We start from the raw sequence: 21193 nt of genomic DNA, 5'->3' as shown, positions 1-21193 counted from the left end.
ACCATCTTATTATTAGGCCCTGTGTCTTTCTCTCTCCATCTGTCTCTCTCTCTCGCATTCCATCCCTCACTCCTTTTTTCTATTTCATTTCTTTTTTCATCACCCCTCCCTCTCTTTTTTAAAATCCCCCACTGTCCCCTTCTTGATCATCTTTCCCTCTTTTGGTCTCTCTTGCTGACACCCCTCCAGTTTTCTCCTCTCACAGCATCTCTCTCTCTCTCTCTCTCTCTCGGGGAGTGAAAGACATATTACTCCACAACGTGGAGTGTGTCAGAGCAAGAGAAATAGAGGTCTGCTTGAACACGCGGAAAAGAACATAGCTGGTCAGTTGTAAATGCTCAGCAAAGGGACGTGGAGAAACACAGGACTGAAGCTGCTTTCTGATCTCAGGACGCCATCGAAAGAGCGGTTTATTAGAGAGGGAAAATAACCAGATCTGTTTTGAACCATTTGAGATGGAGAGAGAGATAAAAGAAGGGAGGAAGATCCAGTTTTCTGTTCCCTCGGCAGGTCCGATTCAACTCGACCCCAGACAAGTAGAGATGGTAAGAAAAACCGCTAAGTCGGTTTGAATTGCACCAAGTCTGAAATTCTGATATGAAAACAGTGGGATCTCATGACGTGATTATGATAGTGACCTGAAAGCACATTTTCTGTTAGATAAAAACAAAAGGCTTGCTTACAGTTGGCATGGCGTGGCTAAAAATAGCAGCAGATTCGCTTGTGTGAGCGTGAAAATGTGTGTGTGAATTCCGGGACCATATTCTCCATAATGAGAATAATGGTGTTTGTTTGTTTGTTTGTTTAACAACTGTGCCTCTATATTTGTTTTATTCCTATTATTTTGCTTTCTTTTTTAATTACTAATTAAATTGCAAGAAAAATACTCTTGATAATATTGTATATGAATACCTTGGATTACCTTTCTCCTTAATTGACCCATCATGTTCCTGAAAGTTAAACCTGTATTGATGGATCAATTAGTCATTAAGTCGTGCATTCAAACCCAATTCATGCCATAGTTACTATAGTCACTATAGATCACTGATTCTTGGGATTTTGGATAAAACAGGTTTTAATTTTGAAAATAAAAAGTTACTTAAATTACAAAATCTAAAGGTATATCATAATAGGACAAGGCCTTGGCTGTTCAGCAATGTACCGATGCAAGCTCCTCATTTTGTATTTTTTTTCATAAAATAGGCATTTTTTCAGCTGTTACTTTGTTTTTGTCAACACCGTCAGACAATAAAAAGCAAATTATTTTGTATATATTTGGTCTAATATATATTTAGAGTTTTTAAATCATTATCTGGCATTCTTAGCACACATATACACTGTTAAAAGTTTAATATTCACTTTTATTCAATTTTTATACAGTTTCACGTGTACTCCTTTAAAGATCTAATATTATACAATATTTACTTTCAGCCTAAGGAGACAAAGTAATGTTTTTTTTAATTTAAAAAACTTATTTTTGCATTAAAAGAGACTATTACTTTCATAACTCAACAGCACTGAAGAAACATGTTGTACCGTAAGCATATTCATTTAAAACAAATAAAACTCCCTCTGACGGTGGCGATTTTAGAACTGACGGTGGTGACAGTGGCCTCATTACAACATATAATTCCAAATTTCAATTCCAAAGTCAATGGCTTTTTGCTTAACTTTAACTATTTGGTCCAAAAAAATAACAATCCTGAGCAATGTAATTACATTTTTTCAAGGAATATAGGCCTAACGTACAATTAAGCAATATCATTTTTAAAAGTACTCCATCCCCATATCATCAAATATCAAATCATCATAGTAAGAAATAATATTATTACCAGTGGGAATAATGTACAATGCATCACTAACATCTTAAACTGTCATCAAAGTTGAGTGTAATGACTATGAAATTGAGGGAGATGTTATGAATGTTGGATTTGGTTAAAGGTCATTCCATTAACATTTGGCTTTAGTCATTGGAGAAGGGACACCGTATACTATGTGCTATATAGGTAGGTAGTAGGTGCCCTATGTGCATCCCAAATGACATAAGCCAAATGAACATGGCATAATAGTGAATTGAGAGAGAGAGAGAGAGAGAGAGAGAGAGAGAGAGAGAGGAAAGGCACACTACATCCCCTAAGTGTTGGACAATAGAGAAGAAATATAGGATGAATTACATAAATATAAAAGAGGTTAATGAAACATCACGTCATATTGGTATTTATTGTGATCAACAATTATGTTCTAGCCTCCGTTGAGGGCCATTTGGAGGTTTTTGTCACCACCGTCAGACAGAAAACCTGATGGTGGTGACGTCTGATGGTGGTGACAAAAACCTACTATTTCACGTGATATGCAGGAGTTGTTCACATTAGCCATCTTGTTTTCCCTCTGTTGCTAGCTACTTCAGACCACTTCTTAAAAAGTATACATTTATGCCATAATCTAATCTAATATTTTTTATACAAAAGTGACGGTGTTGACATGCTATGGTTGTGACTGTAGCAGTGTCCAAAAATATGAACAAGTTTAAGAGAAAATACCAAACTTACAGGAGCTTGAGTAATCTGGAAGCATGCAGTAGAGCTGAAGGTTTGAAAAGAGGGTCCTCGGGAATATAGTTGACCTTGTAGTTGCCTGATTTTATTGCTTTTTGTAAATATCTGACGGTGGTGACGAATATGTGGGACACATTTTGAGCAACCACAAAATAATAGTAAACATTGTTCAAAACTCACTGTTTGCAGTTTTAAATACATATAACAATGTATTCTTTCATGTATTAAAGGTATTATTCAATTAAATTATTACTTTTTGTTTTTTTAATCAAATTGAAATGATTAGCTCCTGTAGGTATATGTATGTGCAATTGGTGTTAAGTGATCAATCTCATTAAATCAGTCTCATTAAATCATTAAATCAGTCTCATTAAATCAGTCTCATTAATAATACCATTAATTTTGGCGCTTAATAATAAATTACCAAACAGCTAAATTATGGTATATTCCAAGTTGTCAATGATCACTACCAATGCAGCAATAATGCATCACATAAATGCTACAGCCAATAGCACACTGAAGGTAATTTGGAGGTCTTTTAGATTGTGTGACTTCAAGTATATTAGGAGCAACAAATAAACACACAGTTTCAATAATAATTAAATTTATTATAACAATGATAAAATGAGTAATAGCAGTTGAATACATTCAAATATGATATGGTCATATACTTGATGAGCGTGTGTGTGTGTGTGTGTGTGTGTGTGTGTGTGTGTGTGTGTGCGAGGGGAGAGAGAGAGCAAAGGGGTGTGTGTGTGTGTGTGTGTGTCCCGTACGCGACTGCGCAGTATGGGGAGGAGGAGACACAAAGGGTTTGAATGTGAGCGTGGGAAAATGTGCTGTAAAGGTTGAAATGAATCAGGGCTTGGAATGTTATCTGAGCCCATGTTTACATTAGACCGTATCAGCGGATCATCAGATTAACGTTTTTAAAACGATTAGTGTGCACACAGCAACACCAATACACGATTTGCGTGCACACAGCAATACCAATACACGGATACGCTCGGCTCTGCAGGCATCCTGCGCTCCAAATCACTCCGCCCTGAACAGCGAGTGCCCTCTGGAGGGTGCGCACTCCGGCCTTGCGCAGCTCACAGAGCACGCGAGTGAAGTGAACAAGCTGTGATTCGGGACTGAGCCACTGTGTGTGTGATCCCAGCGCACATCACTTACCACTTTCAAGTGGAAGGATGGCAAGCCTAAAGACAATCATAACTACACAATGGGCAGTATTTGCATCAGTATTTGCAGTATTTTCATACTTTTATACTCTTTAATGAAAGGTGATACAAGGTGGAAGTCCGCGCCGTTTTTCAGCAGTCGCGTCACATGACCAACGCCAGCAAATCAGGAAGGTGGATGTCACAGTGACGTTGTCCAATGAGACGCCAGCTAGAGCTCAGCACAGCGTATCCGCGTATTCTGAATGTTTACACAGCACCGGAGCTGACACGATCTGGATTGAATACGTGGACGCTGGCGGATTCCCATTTCCCGGCGTTTCCAGGCGGTTTAATGTAAACGGACAGTGCATCCGTGAAGAAAACGAGACAGATACGGTCTAATGTAAATGTAGCCTAAGGTGTGTGTGTGTGTGTGTGTGTGTGTGTGTGTGTGTGTGTGTGTGTGTGTGTGTTGGGGGAGGGTGACAACCTCGTGGTCCCTTGAGACAATACAATTAGCCCTGGATGCTAATGAGACAAAAGAATTAGCCATAGCAGCTAATTCCACTAGCTTATAACATTACTAAATCCACTGAAAACTTGATGAGGTCAAAATATGTGTAATGATGAAATTAAAGGTTAGAAAGGATAGCAAGAGCATGCAAAAGCCTATCTATTAACAATTGAGAGGACAAAAATAGAACAATAATTAATTCAACACTCTGAGTGTCTACGGTGTACACAATTAAACCGTTCCTGAGTTTAAATTCACACTACTTCATAAAGCTAATTCCTAAGACTAGTCTTTGTGCCCAAAATGCCAGTCTTACTTCCAGTATCTTGCTTATGCAAGATTATAGAGATGTTCCAAAACTTCTGAGTCCACCGGAGCACGTGGGTCGTTTCCATGGAAAAGCAGAGGAGGATCTTTGGTCTGAACTTCAGCGTTCGTGAGGAAAAGTCTCTGATCAAACAATGTGCACAGCGCTTTAGTCAGAAGGAATCCGGTCGCTTCTAACTTTAAATTAATTGCTTTGGGCTGCAGTCATAACATTACTTATAATGAACAAATGAAAAACCGGTTGTAACTCAATCTGAGTTAAATCGTGCGATTCTGGAGTTCTACCGTGGCCAGTGGTAAACAAAAGAAAATGTGCTAAATCTCTTCTACGTCTTTATCGTGGATGTTCTGAGAGCAGATGCCTCCTTTGTCTGTTACCATGTGGTTCACAGAGCCGAAGAGATAGTGTCTCTTTATGTCTACGGATCCAAGTCCCAGAGCCAAAGAGAAAGACGGAAGTGTGCCTTAGTTACTTATGCCTTCAGGCGGAAGTGACATAGGTGATCCCGCCCAGGTGTGACGTAGGTCAACGCGGAAGTTGGTTGATGGGATCTGTAGTTCTTAGATGGACTGTACCTACATTCCCCCTTTTGGTCTCAGGGGTATGACGGAGTTGTAGCACTGAGAGCACAGTACCGTACAGTCCACATGTCCGTAGTGCTTTAGGCAGCATCCTCTGTACAGTTCATGGTGTCCTGTGAAAACTGTGTAAACTCATGAGTCCCAGTAAGACAGTTGGAGGCAGAGGCATTTGGGCATATAATCAGGCTATAGGCATTTGGGCATATAATCACACTATCTAACTAGGTCAAAATCACATCTATAAAAAAAATTAAACATGAAACATGTAGTGTTTAATTTCCTATGCATAAAAAACAAGAGAAGAGAAGGAATGAAGGAAAGAAAGAAGTATTACTGCTTGGATTAGTAAGCCTAATCTTCTGGAAAGGTATTGGGTTGGTGAATGTGACTGGGAATGTCAGTGTATGCTTATGGGTGAGTGAGGCGTACAAGCTAGGTGGACAGGATGGGCCTAGCTATCGTCCCCCCCTTTTTGGAGTGAAAACTGTTCGAAGGGCTTGATTTGATGGCTATGGATACATCGATATGAGGGCGTTTGATTAGGCCTGGATGTCCTAATGCGATACGCGACGGGGGACAGTTTTCCACGATCGAAAGGTCCCGATCAGTGTGGTAGGAACTTTTTTTTTTAAACTCCTACCGGCTTGGTAAAGTTAAAATATAGGACTTTGTCGCCTATTTGATATTCGTGATGGGAGGCTTTTCGGTCGTAGTAGGCCTTTTGTCCTTTTACGCTTGTTTCGATTTATCTGTTGAGGGGTCTGACCTCTCCTGTAACAGTCCTTTAATCTCAGCCAACTGGGCTTTCAAAGAGTCCAGCTCTGAGCGGAACTCACCAGGTTGGTCTGAGTCACTGTGTCGGTCATCTCTACCCCTACGTTTAGAGCTACAGTCGGAGTGCTCCTGCCGTCTCTGGCCAGAGCGGGGATGACGGTCTTGCTGCCAACCACCTTGTTCCCTATGACCCTTTTCACATGATGGGCGGTTGCCATGGTCATTGTGACCTTGCCTTCGGTCTCTCCTGGCCTTACCTTGCCGATTCTTCCACTCACCCTGGTGATGGCTCGGCAAGGGGCGATTCAGACCAGGATTTCTCCAGGGGGGTCCCCCTTTTGGAGCTTCACCTCCTTCTAAGGCTAGTGGGGGCCTGTCTGCATCCTGGAGACTAAGGACTCTGGGTTCATCATTGTTCCTGTCTGTGGGTTTGACAATGGTCTCCCAGGTCATTTGGGCTAGTTGCCTAATTTCCGTCATCGAGTAGAACCCTTGTCGACACGCCAGTGTGACTTGAGTCCGCATGCTTGGGTGGAGGTTATGTAAGAAGAGGGATTTGAAACCTCTATCTTCTTCCAAGCCTGGTGCGCTACTACCCTGGAACTAGGCAGTACGTAGCCATCTATAATATTCACGAGGCACCTCAGACCATTTCTGTTTAATCTGTATTGCACACAATGTCGCGGAGGTTTCATCCGTGTACGGCGCATATTCTTCCCTCATGTAATTGCGAAGTTTCGAATAACTATCGTGAACGTTTGGGGTAGCGTCTCTAAAAAGGCATGAACGCTGCTACTGGAGGTCTTCCAGATCAGTTTAAGTTTCTCTCGCGTTGTGGCTTTCGGTAGGTCCATCAGGCATCGGTCAATTTCTCGCAAATAATCATTTACATTTGTTCTTTTATTCTCAGGATCGAATTGCTCAGCATCTTTGGCAAGTAGGTCAATTTGCCGTAAGCGGAGGGTTTGGTGCACGTCCTTGTGTGACCTCCTTGGCTCTCCTGAGTACTCACTATCTAAGCTACTCTGGTATTGCTCCCATTTCACACTAGATTCGTAGCCTGATTCATCCGAAGATGGATCAGGGATACTGTAGCACACTGACCGGGTTGTGCTATGGTTCTGGGCTCGGGATGATCACAGTATGGCTCCACCCTGGCTAAACGACGATGGAGTCGTGTAGCGAGTTGATGGAGTTTGGCGGGGCTTTTGGTCCTCGACCAGGCAATCCACGGTGTCTGGTTCGGACGCCTCTTCCCGCTCTGAGCTTTGGCACATTGCCAGGGGTCTTTCACGCCCCTCGCACCCTTCTTGGGGGGTCTGCTCCTTGGCAGCCCTCTTGGCAGCCTTTTCCGCTTTCTCTACTCTTTCGGCGCAATCATCAAGGGAGTTTTTCAAGAACTCACGCTCCCTATGTAAATCATTATTATCAGCTGCCAGCTCAGCATTGCTGGTGGTCAGCCTGTCAACCTCTCCGTGGAGGTATCTGATTTCTGAATCAGTATTTTGGAAGTATGACAGGAATAGCTTACCTAGTGCCTCTTGGACACTAATAGTTGTTCCTTTTGGATCTCTCATATGTTTATTCGAGTTATCTATGTTATTTTGGCACTCACCCTTACTCATGCTCCTAATGTTTGCTTTTTCGGAGGCAGAGCAGTAAATGAGGTCTGCGATGACGTCAAAGAGAGACACGTCTTGAGCGTTGTCTTCAATTTCTGAGACACGAGGGGATGCCATTTTGCTTAGGTTGGATATTGGATAATTACTTAATCAATGAGTTAATTAATTAATTATTATTAATTAATATTAACTATGTAATTAAGTAATCAATAAAGTTTGTTTTTGTTTGGAAATGCTATCTCTTATCCTAAGTTTTGAATAGGTTATTAGTATTTTGTGATATGGTTATCACACTACTGTTAACCGTTTAACACACCTGGGGATATAGCCTAGCAGTTGCTTAAACAAACTGATAATTTATCTGTTGTTGCAACAATATTCAAGAAGTCAACAAACCAATCTCCTCACACGGGGCACCAATAATGTAGGTATATGTATGTGCAATTGGTGTTAAGTGATCAATCTCATTAAATCAGTGTCATTAAATCAGTGTCATTCAATCATTAAATCAGTCTCATTAATAATACCATTAATTTTGGTGCTTAATAATAAATTACCAAACAGCTAATTTATGGTATATTCCAAGTTGTTAATGATCACTACCAATGCAGCAATAATGTATCACATAAATGCTACAGCCAATAGCACACTGAAGGTAATTTGGAGGTCTTTTAAATTGTGAGACTTCAAGTATATTAGGAGCAACAAATAAACACACAGTTTCAATAATAATTGAATTTATTATAACAATGATAAAATGAGTAATAGCAGTTGAATACATTCAAATATGATATGGTCATATACTCGATGAGCGTGTGTGTGTGTGTGTGTGTGTGTGTGTGTGTGTCTGTGTGTGTGTGTGTGTGTGTGTGTGTGTGTGTGAAGGGAGAGAGGGAGCAAAGGGGCATGTGTGTGTGTGTGTGTGTCCCGTACGCGACTGCGCAGTATGGGGAGGAGGAGACACAAAGGGTTTGAATGTGAGCGTGGGAAAATGTGCTGTAAAGGTTGAAATGAATCAGGGCTTGGAATGTTATCTAAGGTGTGTGTGTGTGTGTGTGTGTGTGTGTGTGTGTGTGTGTGTGTGTGTGTGTGTGTGTGTGTTGGGGGAGGGTGACAACCTCGTGGTCCCTTGAGACAATACAATTAGCCCTGGATGCTAATGAGACAAAAGAATTAGCCGTAGCAGCTAATTCCACTAGCTTATAACATTACTAAATCCACTGAAATCTTGATGAAGTCAAAATATGTGTAATGATGAAATTAAAGGTTAGAAAGGATAGCAAGAGCATGCAAAAGCCTATCTATTAACAATTGAGAGGACAAAAATAGAACAATAATGAATTCAACACCCTGAATGTCTACAGTGTACACAATTAAACCGTTCCTGAGTTTAAATTCACACTACTTCATAAAGCTAATTCCTAAGACTAGTCTTTGTGCCCAAAATGCCAGTCTTACTTCCAGTATCTTGCTTATGCAAGATTATAGAGATGTTCCAAAACTTCTGAGTCCACCGGAGCACGTGGGTCGTTTCCATGGAAAAGCAGAGGAGGATCTTTGGTCCGAACTTCAGTGTTCATGAGGAAAAGTCTCTGATCAAACAATGTGCACAGCGCTTTAGTCAGAAGGAATCCGGTCGCTTCTAACTTTAAATTAACTGCTTTGGGCTGCAGTCATAACGTTATTTATAATGAGCCAATGAAAAACCGGTTGTAACTCAATCTGAGTTAAATCGTGCGATTCTGGAGTTCTATTGTGGCCAGTGGTAAACAAAAGAAAATGTGCTAAATCTCTTCTATGTCTTTATCATGGATGTTCTGAGAGCAGATGTCTCCTTTGTCTGTTACCATGTGGTTCACAGAGCCGAAGAGATAGCGTCTCTTTATGTCTACGGATCCAAGTCCCAGAGCCAAAGAGAAAGACGGAAGTGTGCCTTAGTTACTTATGCCTTCAGGGAGGAAGTGACATAGGTGATCCCGCCCAGGCGTGACGTAGGTCAACGCGGAAGTTGGTTGATGGGATCTGTAATTCTTAGATGGACTGTACCTACACTCCTATCCGAGGACAACTGATTTTGTAGGCAGTGGCCAGCATATAATCATTAAATTAATAAAAAATAAAAACAATCCTATAAAAGAACCTTACATATGTGCAAAGGACCCCCTGATTATAACTTTAATTTTTTTAATTTATGAAAATGTTATTAATTTCCAACAGACTTGGCACTTTTCTTAGTGGGACACGTTTTTGCCAAAGTTTCAAGAATCAGTGAGTTACCAAAGTCAAGTCTATGCACTTTAATACAAATTAATGTGACAAAAGAAATCATGCAAAAGCACTTCATGCTAAGCCTGCTGCTCATCCCTGTGGAAAGTAAAAAAAAAACAAAAAAACATACTTAATAATTGTTTGAGGTTTTCAAATTGCATTACTGTTGTGTTGTTTTCTTAAAAATATCGTAATTTGTCTCTGGGTTAGCAAGTGGCACAACAGAAAAGCATTCCGGTGGCTGGAAGTCTGACAGAGCAAACTTGGCTGTGCTCCGTGTGTGGGAGGGATCTCATACTCTCACTTGCCTGTCAATCGGAGTGACACTAAATAATCATGGACATCTTTATGCAGAAGGGTTCAGATAATGCTTTCCTTCGAGTGTGTTACATTGCCCTGTGACAGCATAAGCAAAAAAACAAAAACAAAACAAAAAAACCTTTACACCTTTGCATGTCTCAGAAGAAGAATGTTTTTTCTACCCTCCCTGGATAGTGGGTGGGAATTGGGAAATTACCAAATTGGTGGACAAAATGTATGCAGTATGTAGCATTATACCAGAGGACTAGCCCCCCCCACTATAACCCTAGCTGTATAGGCGAGAGGCCGAGGGCTATCGAAACAGAGATTGGCGCTGCAACCATATGCCTTAGAGTTGGTTAATACTGGGACAGGAGACTGCCTGGGAAGACCAGATTCTGGTGTGAGAGGGACTTTGTCTTTGGTGTAGTATTAGCAGATGTAATTCAGAAATGGTTTAACTTCTACCAGAACTTACCAGCTGTCAAAAGGGTCAAAAGAGTCAGCAGGGATGTTAACCCCATCCTCACATTAATCCCCACCCTTGTATTAACCCAGCCCCACACATTAATCTCCATCCTTGTGTTAACCCTGCCCCTCACATTAATCACCATCCTCATATTAACCCTTCCCATCACATTAATGTCCATGCTTGTATTAACCTCACCCCTCACATTAATCCTCATCCTTGTGTTAACCTGGCCCCTCACATTAATCCCCATCCTCATGTTAACCCTGCCCCTCAGATTAATCCCCATCCTCTTGTTAACGCCACCCCTCACAATAATCCCCATCCTCGTGTGAACCCTGCCCCTCACATTAATCCCACCCTCGTGTTAACTCTGCCCCTCACATTAACCCCCATCCTCATGCTAAACCCATCCCTCACATTAATCCCCATCCTCGTGTTAACCTGCCCCTCACATTAATCCCCATCCTAATGGCTCCGCATGATGACCTCGAAGCTTTCCTCGCTCTTTTTGAGCAGGCAGCAGAGGCATGGGGTTGGCCGGTGGAAAAGCATGCGGCATGCCTCCTCCCCCTGCTAACGGGTGAGGCGCAGCTGGCTGCGCTACAGCTCCCCACTGACAGCCGGCTGGTCTATGCTGACCTCTGTAGGGCCATCCTCCAACGTGTGGGGCTCACCCCGGAGCAGCAACGGCAGTGCTTCCGCACGCTGCGCCTGGAGGAGGTCAGCCGGCTGTTCGCGTTTGGCCAGCAACTCCGGGACACCTGCCGGCAGTGACTGAGGCCCGACAACCGTGATGCCGAGGGAATCATCGACCTGATGGCGCTGGAACAATTCATCGCCCGACTTCCGGAAGGAACAGTGGAGTGGGTCCAGTGCCATCGCCCAGCGTCACTGGATCAGGCCATTGGGCTGGCGGAGGACCATATGGCGGCTGTTCCGATGGCAGGACAGCATGTCTCCTCTTCTCTCTCTCTCTCCCCTTCTGTTTCTTGTCCTCACCCCATTCCCCCACCGTGGAGGCGGGGGCCGGCTCCACCTCAGCCGGCCCGCTGCACCCGTGGTGCTCTACCGTTTCCTACTTCCATGTCTGTGTCTCCCACCCCTCAGGTGAGTGAGCTCTGAAACACCGGTGCAGAGGGAAAACCTGGGCTGGTATGCTGGCGCTGCAGGGAGCCGGGGCACCTCCAGCATCAGTGCTCAGTGATGGAGGTGGGCGCGGTGGTCCGGATCCCCGACTCGCCAGGGATCGCCCTTGATTGGGCCGGAGCGTATCGCATACCGGTGAGTATCCAAGGGGATACATATCAGGCTTTGGTGGATTCCGGCTGTAATCAGACATCAATCCACCAAAGCCTGGTGCAAGATGAGGCATTGGGGAGAGCACAATTGGTGAAGGTGTTGTGTGTGCATGGGGATGTTCACAGCTACCCTTTAGTGTTGGTCCACATTCTATTTTGAGGGGAAAAATTTAGAGTATAGGCGGCGGTTAATCCTCGCCTTACCCACTTGATAATTTTGGGAACTGATTGGCCAGGATTTAGGGAATTAATGTCACATTTAGTGAAGACTGGGGCCTGCCATAATTTAGTGGGGTGAGGTCCCGGTGTGGCATTGGCGGGAGCAGCTGTCAGAGCCGTCTACGTCATCACCGCGTCAGAGTGAGGAGCAGCATGCTCCTCCTCCCTCTCTCGGGGAATCCTTTGCTGATTTCCTGTTAGAGCAGTCGCGAGACGAGACTCTGCAGCATGCGTTTGACCAAGTGAGAGTAATCGATGGTCAAACGCTCCAGCCAAACGCCACCCCATCCTTCCCCTATTTCTCCATTACTAAGGATAGGGTATACCGAGTGATGCAGGACACTCAGATTAAGGAACCGATAACACAGCTTTTAATCCCAAAGATCATTTTAATCCCATGGCCGGACACTTGGGGTAGAATAAGACACTAGACCGAATAATGGCCCAGTTCTATTGGCCAGGGATTCGCGGCGATGTCCGTAGGTGGTGTACGGCGTGCCGCGAATGCCAGTTACTAAATCCCGCAGCCATTCCAAAAGCACCTTTGCGCCCTCTGCCATTAATCAAGACCCCATTCGAAAGAATTGGGATGGATTTCGTCGGGCCATTAGATCAGTCAACATGAGGATATTGCTTTATTTTAGTTCTGGTGGACTATGCAACGCGATATCTGGAAGCAGTGCCTCTTCGCAATATCTCAGCACGTAGTATTGCAGAAGCGCTCTTCCACGTCATCTCCCGAGTTGGAATCCCCAAAGAGATTCTGACTGATCAAGGCACTACATTTACGTCACGCACACTGCACGAACTGTATGGGTTACAGAATTAAGCCTATCCGCACCAGCGTTTATCACCCACAAACAGATGGCTTAGTTGAACGGTTCAATCGCACCCTCAAGAACATAATTCGGAAATTTGTAAGTGAGGACGCACGCAACTGGGATAAATGGCTCGAGTCCCTGTTATTCGCAGTGCGAGATGTCCCACAAGCCTCCACAGGGTTCTCTCCATTTGAATTATTATACGGGCGTAAGCCGCATGGCATTCTAGATGTGCTGCGTGAAAATTGGGAGGCGGGACCTTCAACAAGTAAAAATGAAATTCAATACGTTATCGACCTGCACGCCAAACTCCACACATTCACGCACCTAACCCAGGAGAATTTGCGGCAGGCCCAAGAACGTCAAGTCCGTCTGTATGACAGGGGCACGCGCCTTAGGGAATTCACACCGGGAAATAAAGTACTCATGTTGTTGCCCACATCGAGCTCCAAATTGATCGCCAGGTGGCAAGGACCCTTTGAGGTCACACGGCGAGTCGGGGACGTCGACTATGAGGTGCGCCAAATGGACAGAGGTGGGGCGTTACAGAATTACCACCTCAATCTGTTAAAACTATGGAACAAGGAGGTCCCCGTGGCATTGGTGTCAGTGGTTCCAGAGAAGGTGGAGCTAGGGCCGGAGGTTCAAAAAGGAAAATTGACATCGCCCACCACTCTGGTCCCCTGAGACCACCTCTCCCCAACCCAACTCACAGAGGTCGCCCAGTTGCAGACAGAATTTTCTGACATATTCTTGCCCCTGCCCGGCCGCACCCACCTCATAGAACACCACATTGAGACGCCTCCAGGGGTGGTAGTGTGCAGCCACCTGTACAGACTGCCCGAACACAAAAAAAAGGTGGTTCGGGAAGAACTCGAGGCCATGCTCGAAATGGGCATCATCAAGGAGTCCCACAGTGACTGGAGCAGCCCGCTGGTCTTGGTTCCCAAGGCCGACGGGTCGGTCTGGTTCTGTGTGGACTATAGAAAAGTCAATGCGGTGTCTAAATTCAATGTGTACCCAATGCCTCGTATTGACGAGTTGCTTGATTGACTAGGCACGGCTCGTTTTTATTCGACACTGAATTTGACAAAGAGATATTGGCAGATCCCCTTGACTCCACTATCGCAAAACAAAATGGCCTTTTCCACACCGTTTGGCTTACACCAATTTGTCACACTTCCTTTTGGGCTGTTTGGGGCACCTGCTACATTCCAGCAGCTTATGGATAGGGTCCTCCGCCCCCACGCCACCTACGTGGCCACATACTTGGATGACATCATTATTTATAGTAACGACTGGCCACGACACCTAGAACACCTAAAGGCCGTCCTTAGGCTGCTGAGGCGAGCGGGTCTCACAGCCAACCTGAAGAAGTGTGCGATTGGGCGGGTGGAAGTATGGTATCTGGGCTTCCACTTGGGCAATGGGCAGGTGCGTCCCCAAATCAATAAGACAGCATTGATTGCGGCCTGCCCGAGGCCCAAGACCAAAAAGGGGGTGAGACAGTTCCTGGGGCTGGCTGGCTACTATCGTAGGTTTATACCTAATTATTCGGATGTCACCAGCCCACTGACTGATCTCACTAAAAATGGGGCACCAGATCCGGTCCAGTGGACAGAGCAATGCCAGCAGGCTTTCTCAGAGGTAAAGGCTGCACTGTGTGGGGGGCCACTGTTACACTCCTCTGACTTTTCTCTCCCCTTTGTTTTGCAGACGGACGCGTCGGACAGAGGGCTGGGGGCTGTTCTGTCCCAGGAGGTGGAGGGGAAAGAACGTCCAGTGCTGTACATCAGCTGGAAGCTGTCGGTGCGCGAGGGCCGGTACAGCACCATAGAAAAGGAATCCCTCACCATGGTCCTCACCCTCCGCTACTACCTTCTGGGGCGCCCTTTCACCCTCTGTTCGGAACACGCGCTCCTGCAGTGGCTCCACCGCATGTAGGATGCCAACGCGTGGATCACCCGTTGGTATCTGGCACTCCAGCCGTTTAAGTTTGAGGTGGTCCACAGGCCGGGGGCACAGATGGTCATGGTGGATTTCCTCTCCCGTCGGGGGAGGGGGAGTCAGCTGCAGGCCGGACGGCTCCCCGGCCTGAGTCGGGTGGTGGGGCTATGTGGCAGCGGGGGCGTGGCCAAGCATCAGTCTGTGAATGGAGGGTGGAATCAGGGAAGGTAAGTAGCAGAATCACTGCACCTGACGTGAATTAACCTGTGTTTGTGTGTCTTCCCCAGTGACCGCTCCCTATCAAAGGAGAGAGAGAGCAGAGAAAGGGGGCTCTCTCCCGACCAGAATGCATGTGTGAGAGAGTGAATGAGCTGAAAAGCCACATATACAATGAAAAAATAAGTTTCTGAGAACTCAGTTCTGGCCTGCCGTGCTTCTGTGCTCCACCCACTTGCTCTGGTTCTACAATGAGCTTATATGAATTCACTATAAAATAAGTTTTACAAAGCACCTTAAAGCACCTACTAAACCAGTTCTATGAAATACATTTTCGAGTGGCAGCCAGGCTGGCCAATCAGAGATCCAGGGTGAGCAGAAACCATGGCCTCCCCTTTCCCTCTGACACAGCACCAGTTATTGCTTTTAAAGCGTATATTTCAGTAACTGTTATAGGAAATGTATGTGTAGTGTGAAGTCTGAAACACCACCAACTCCCTTTAGCTGAAGGGATTAAAAACAGGATGTAAAGTAATGAAAAATCAATGTCATTTTTAGCAGTTTTCCTTTCCTAACCCAATTAAATGGTAATATGAATAATATTTTACAGCTCTCTTTCACACAGGCCTTAAACGCAGAACTTCTCTTATGTTTAATAGCAGTGATCAATTTATGTCTTATTAATCAATGTTGTTAGGATAGAAATGTGATTAAAATTAGTTTTTTTTTTAACTGTCTTCAGTATTTTGCGTTGTCAGTTTTGGCATCAAAATAGTATAAAAATATCTTTAGACTGACAAGCTAGAAAACTTGTGACCCAGTAATACAATAAAACCTTTAGGACATTATATAATGTGCAAGTGGATTTGAAAAAAACCCCAACGGGTGATCCGTGAGTTGGCATCCTTCATGCAGTGGAGCCACTGGAGGGGTGCGTGGTCTGAACAGAGGGTGAAAGGGCACCCCAGCAGGTAGTATCGGAGGGCAAGGACTGCCCACTTGATGACCAGACACTCCTTTTTGATGGTGCTGTACTTGCTTTCACGCATTGAGAGCTTGCGGCTGATGTACAGCATGGGGCACTTCTCACCCTCCACCTTCTGGGACAAAATGGCCCCCAGCCCTCTGTCCAATGCGTCCGTCTGTAAAATAAAGGGGAGAGAGAAGTCAGGGGAGTGTAAAAGTGGCCCTTTACTCTAGTGAAAGCCTGTTGGCACTGCTCTGTCCACTAGACCAGATCTGGTGCTACCTTTTTAGTGAGATCAGTTAGTGGGCTGGTGACGTCTGAATAATTAGGCATGAACTTACGACAGTAGCCAGCCAGCCCCAGGAACTCTCTCACCCCCTTTTTGGTCTTGGGCCTTGGGCAGGCCGCAATCACTGCAGTCTTGTCAATTTCGGGACGCATCTGCCAATGACCCAAGTGGAAACCCAGATACTGTACTTCTACCTGCCCAATTGCACACTTTTTTGGGTTAGCTGTGAGTCCCACATGCCTCAGTGACTCTAGGATGGCCCTAAGGTGTTCCAGGTGCCGCGGCCAATCATTGCTATACATGATAATGTTGTCAAGGTATGCTGCTGCATAGGCAGTGTGGGGATGGAGGATCTTGTCCATGAGCCGCTGGAATGTAGCAGGAGCCCCAAATAACCCAAAAGGAAGCATGACAAACTGGTGTAATCCAAATGGTGTGGAAAAGGCCATTATCTCTTGGGACAGAGGAGTCAAGGGGATCTGCTGATATCCCTTTGTTAAATCCAGTGTCGAATAAAAGCAAGCAGCACCTAACCGATCGAGCAACTCATCAATGCGAGGCATTGGGTATGCGTCAAATTTAGACACTGCGTTGATTTTCCTGTAGTCCACACAAAACCGGACTGATCCATTGGTCTTGGACCACCGGGCTGCTCCAGTCACTGTGTGACTCCTCAATTATGCCCATGTTGAGCATGGCCTTGAATTCATCCCGAACCACCTTTTTTTGTGTTCGGGTAAGCGGTAAGGGCAGCTACGCACCACCATTCCCGGGGGTGTTTCAGTGTGGTGTTTTATGAGGTGGGTGTGGCCGGGAAGGGGCGAGAACACATTGGAAAATTCCTCTTGCAACTTGGCAACCTCTGTGAGTTGGGCTGGTGAGAGGTGGTGTCCACAAGGGACCAGAGTGGTTTGAGATGTTACTTTTTTAACCTCTGGCCCCAGCTCTGCCTTCTGTGGAACTACTGACACCAATGCCATGGGCACCCCCTTGTTCCAATGTTTTAACAGGTTGAAGTGGTAGATTTGCAGTGCCATGCCTCTATCCATTTGCCTCACCTCATAGTCGACGTCCCTGACTCACCGTGTGACCTCGAAGGGCACTTGCCACTTGATGATTAATTTGTAGCTTGACATGCGCAATAAGATGAGTACCTTGTCTCCTGGTGTGAACTCTCTAAGGCGCATGCCCCTGTTGTACAGCCGGACGTCACATTCTTGTGCCTGCTGTAAATTCTCCTGGGTTAAGTGCTTGAGGGTGTGGAGTTTTGCGCGCAGGTCGAGAATGTACTGAATTTTGTTCTTGCTAGGTGAGGGTCCCTCCTCCCAGTTTTCTCGTAGCACATCCAAAATGCCACGTGGTGTATGCCTATATAATAACTCAAACAGTGAAAAACCTGTGGAGGCTTGCAGGACCTCCAGGATAGGTGGCCCCTGTGCGAGGGATCCCAGAGATGGGTGAAGCACAAGTGTGTGGGGCACCCTGGTATGGGAGTGTGCCTCCTGAAGGGGAGGGCAGTGTAACAGAGTGCCCATCACTACAGTTGAGTATGTGCTCTGACTGCCATACCAACAAGCCTGGCTCTTTGGTGTTGTGGTCAGGGTGCAGGTTCAGCACCACTGTAACACTTTCCTTGATGTAGGTGGAGTACAGAAGCACAGCAGATGGGAGATAACATTTACATACACATTTATTTAAGCTTTTCAGCTTTACTTGCTCACTCTAGGACACGCACATACACACACAGTCGTGTTCTGGTCCCGGGGGTCCTCTTCTCTGCTCTCCCCCTCCTTTTATGCTCCACCATCACTACAACAAACACACACACATTAATTTACAACAGGTATAATGACTTGGCCACTCACCTTCCCCGATCCCACCCTCCATTCACAGACACTTGGCCATGCCCCCACTGCCACAGTTATGTACAAGACACTTTTCAGACAAAAAACAAACAAAAATAAAACAAACAAACAAACAAACAAACAAAAAACCCAAAGGCTGCTGGGTGTCAGATACAAAAATAAGTGTGACAGTCAAAGTCTCCAGAAGAACTGGAGCTGGTGTTGCAACAGGCTTAAAGGGGCCAGCTCATGGCCATATCCATGGATATTTTACTGTTTGAAAAATAATCCACAACAATGCAGCGGCATCCTAAGCCATAGATCCTTAATTGCAATATGAAATTGAAGATATTTTATCAAAGTATTTACAACCCCAAATCATAAAAAGTTGGGACGGTATGTTGAAATTAAAACAGAAAACATCCATCCATCCATTATCTGTAGCCGCTTATCCTGTTCTACAGGGTCTCAGACAAGCTGGAGCCTATCCCAGCTGACTATGGGTGAGAGGCGGGGTACATCCTGGACAAGTTGCCAGGTCATCGCAGGGCTGAAAACTGAAAACAATGAATTGTAAATAATTTTTGGCCTGTATTGCACTCAAAACCATAGAACAGCACATTATTTGATGTTTTATGTCATGAATTTTACTGTTTTTTTTCCAAAATAAACACATTTAAAATTTGATTCTTGCAAAATCTTAAAAAAGTCGGGATGGTAAAACATTTACCACTTTATAATATTTCCATTCCTTCTCACAACACTTAAAAGATATTTAGGGACTGAAGACACCAAGTGATGAAGAGTTTCAGGTGTTATTTTGTCCCAGTCTTCCTGCAAACAGGTCTTAAAGCATATATGCAGAACCATGGCCTCACTTTCATTTATAAATGCCTTGAGACCTTATGAATGGCACAGGAATAGTTTTAAGTGTTAACAATAAATCTAATATAGTAATTATTACAATTAAAGTGATTCCCATTAAATCCACAGTGAAGGCAAAGTCAAGCATCCAATCAGGATCTTTAAGTTCTGGAAAGTCACTAGTCTTCCCGACATTCTTGAGAAACAACCCTATCTCACCTCTCAGGTCCCACACATGGTGCAGCACTTTGCTCAGGCTCAGCCAGCGAACGTTCGAGTGGTATGGCACATCGGTGTGTTCTGTCTCACACTCCTCCAACAACTGAATAAACTGGCGGTGGTTAAGCGCCCGGGCCCTGATGAAATTGACAAGTTTAGTCACAGTTTTGGTGATGTGGTCAAGCTTTAACACCGATTTAGACAAGACCTCCTGATGAATGATGCAGTGCAAGAAAATCAGAGTTGAGTTGGGGTCATCCTCTCTCACCCTGTCCTGTATCCTACGCAATAGCCCAGATTTCTTGCCAGTGAGGTTTGGCGAGCCATCAGTAGTCACGTTCAGTAACTTTGTCCACGGCAGGTTTAATCTCTGCATACATCCTGACACCATGTCGTAGAGGTCTGAACCTCTTGTTGTGCCTTTCATTGATTCCATCGCAAGAAACTCCTCCACTGTTTCAAATGTGTCAGTAATTCCTCGGATGAATATAAGCAGCTGGGCAGTGTCTTTGATGTCAGTGCTTTCATCCAGCGCTATCAAAAAGTAAGTGAAATCGGAGGCCCTTTTTAACAATGCAGGTTCCAGCTCATCATCAGTTACTTCAATGCGATGTGTAACTGTACGTCGAGACAGGCTCACATTTTCGAAGTGACTTTTGCTGTCAGGGCACAGTACGCTAGCTGCCTCAACCATACAGTCTTTTATAAATTCACCATCTGAAAATGGTTTTCTGTGTTTGGCGATTTTGTGTGACAGCATATAGCTCACTTTTGTTGATGACTCCTGTACAGTAGACTGCTTTGTAAAAATATTCTACCTGGCTGTTAAGTTGGAGGACAATTTCATGGCTTTTTCTTCCCTCTCCCGTGCGGACAAATTTATGGCATAATTAGCATGTCTTGTATTGAAGTGCCTGCCAATATTATATTCTTTGAAGACTGAGACACTTTCCTGACATATCAAACAGATCACCTTTGAGCCGACGTTCGTAACGAAATATTTTGGTGTCCATTCTTTGTTAAATACTCGACATTCAGCGTCAACTTTTCTCTTTTTTGCTCCACTCATCTTGACAAATTGTTTAGCAGCTGCCTGGCCATTTAGAGTTTGTTACTTTGAGGAGTGAAGAAGAGAATGAACCAAATTGTAATTTCACACAGCGACATCTGTTGGATTGGTTTTAATAGCAGGGTCAGTTCGGATAAAGAGGGCGTTTTTTGTTTTTTTTCCCTCCAAATTCCGAGGGCATCATGGGGGCCAGATTGAAGCACTATGGGGGCCGGATCCAGCCTGCGGGCCGTATGATGCCCATGTGTGGTCTGGATGGTCCTTTTCGTCTTTGGTTCAGAGCACACGGTGTCCATTTCTTACAAAAAAAGTCCTGGAATACTGATTCCTCTAACCACAATACATGTTTCCACTGTGTGATGGTCCATCCCAGATGCCTGCGAGCCCAGAAAAGTCAACGGCGCTTCTGCGCACAGTTAACATAAGGATTCCTTTTTGCACAGTAAAGTTTTAACTGGTGTTTGTGGATGTAAGGCCATCCTTAAAAAAAAATCCGTTTCCTGTCCACCGGGTGAGCAAAAAAAATTTCAGTTGGGAGGGAGGGATTTTTTTTTATATATGGATGGATAAGAAATCGCATCGCTGTGTTTGCTTTTTCTTTCAGTACTTTTTTATTACAAAAGCAGACATTTAATAAAATATGACAGTTTAATCAACTGAAACTTGTACAAAAACTTTAAGTTAGCATTTTAAATGCTGACTGCAACATTTGCAAAACTTTTACAAAGGTACTTAAAATGTCCGACACACAGACTTTTTGTAGTTCTAAATCGACCGTTAGGCCTAGTTCAGATGAAATTACACTATTAAAATGATCACTGAATGATTTGTTTTTCTGAATCTTTATTATTTTGTTGTTC

At 44.6% G+C, this 21193-nt stretch overlaps 1 protein-coding gene across 1 annotated transcript in view; it reads left to right on the top strand.

The window, feature by feature from the left end:
• Positions 1-314: 314 nt before the first annotated feature.
• The window catches only part of LOC132897488 (protein phosphatase 1 regulatory subunit 1B-like), a 97103-nt gene continuing 76224 nt past the window's right edge, over positions 315-21193 (top strand). Inside the window, exon 1 of the mRNA XM_060938761.1 lies at positions 315-545. Coding sequence (XP_060794744.1) covers positions 456-545 — 90 coding nt within the window. The 5' untranslated portion in view covers positions 315-455. The remainder of the gene's footprint in view (positions 546-21193) is intronic.

The sequence above is a fragment of the Neoarius graeffei genome, chromosome 14 (assembly GCF_027579695.1).
Source record: "Neoarius graeffei isolate fNeoGra1 chromosome 14, fNeoGra1.pri, whole genome shotgun sequence".
NCBI lineage: Eukaryota > Metazoa > Chordata > Actinopteri > Siluriformes > Ariidae > Neoarius > Neoarius graeffei.
This window is presented reverse-complemented; position numbering and strand designations above follow the sequence as displayed.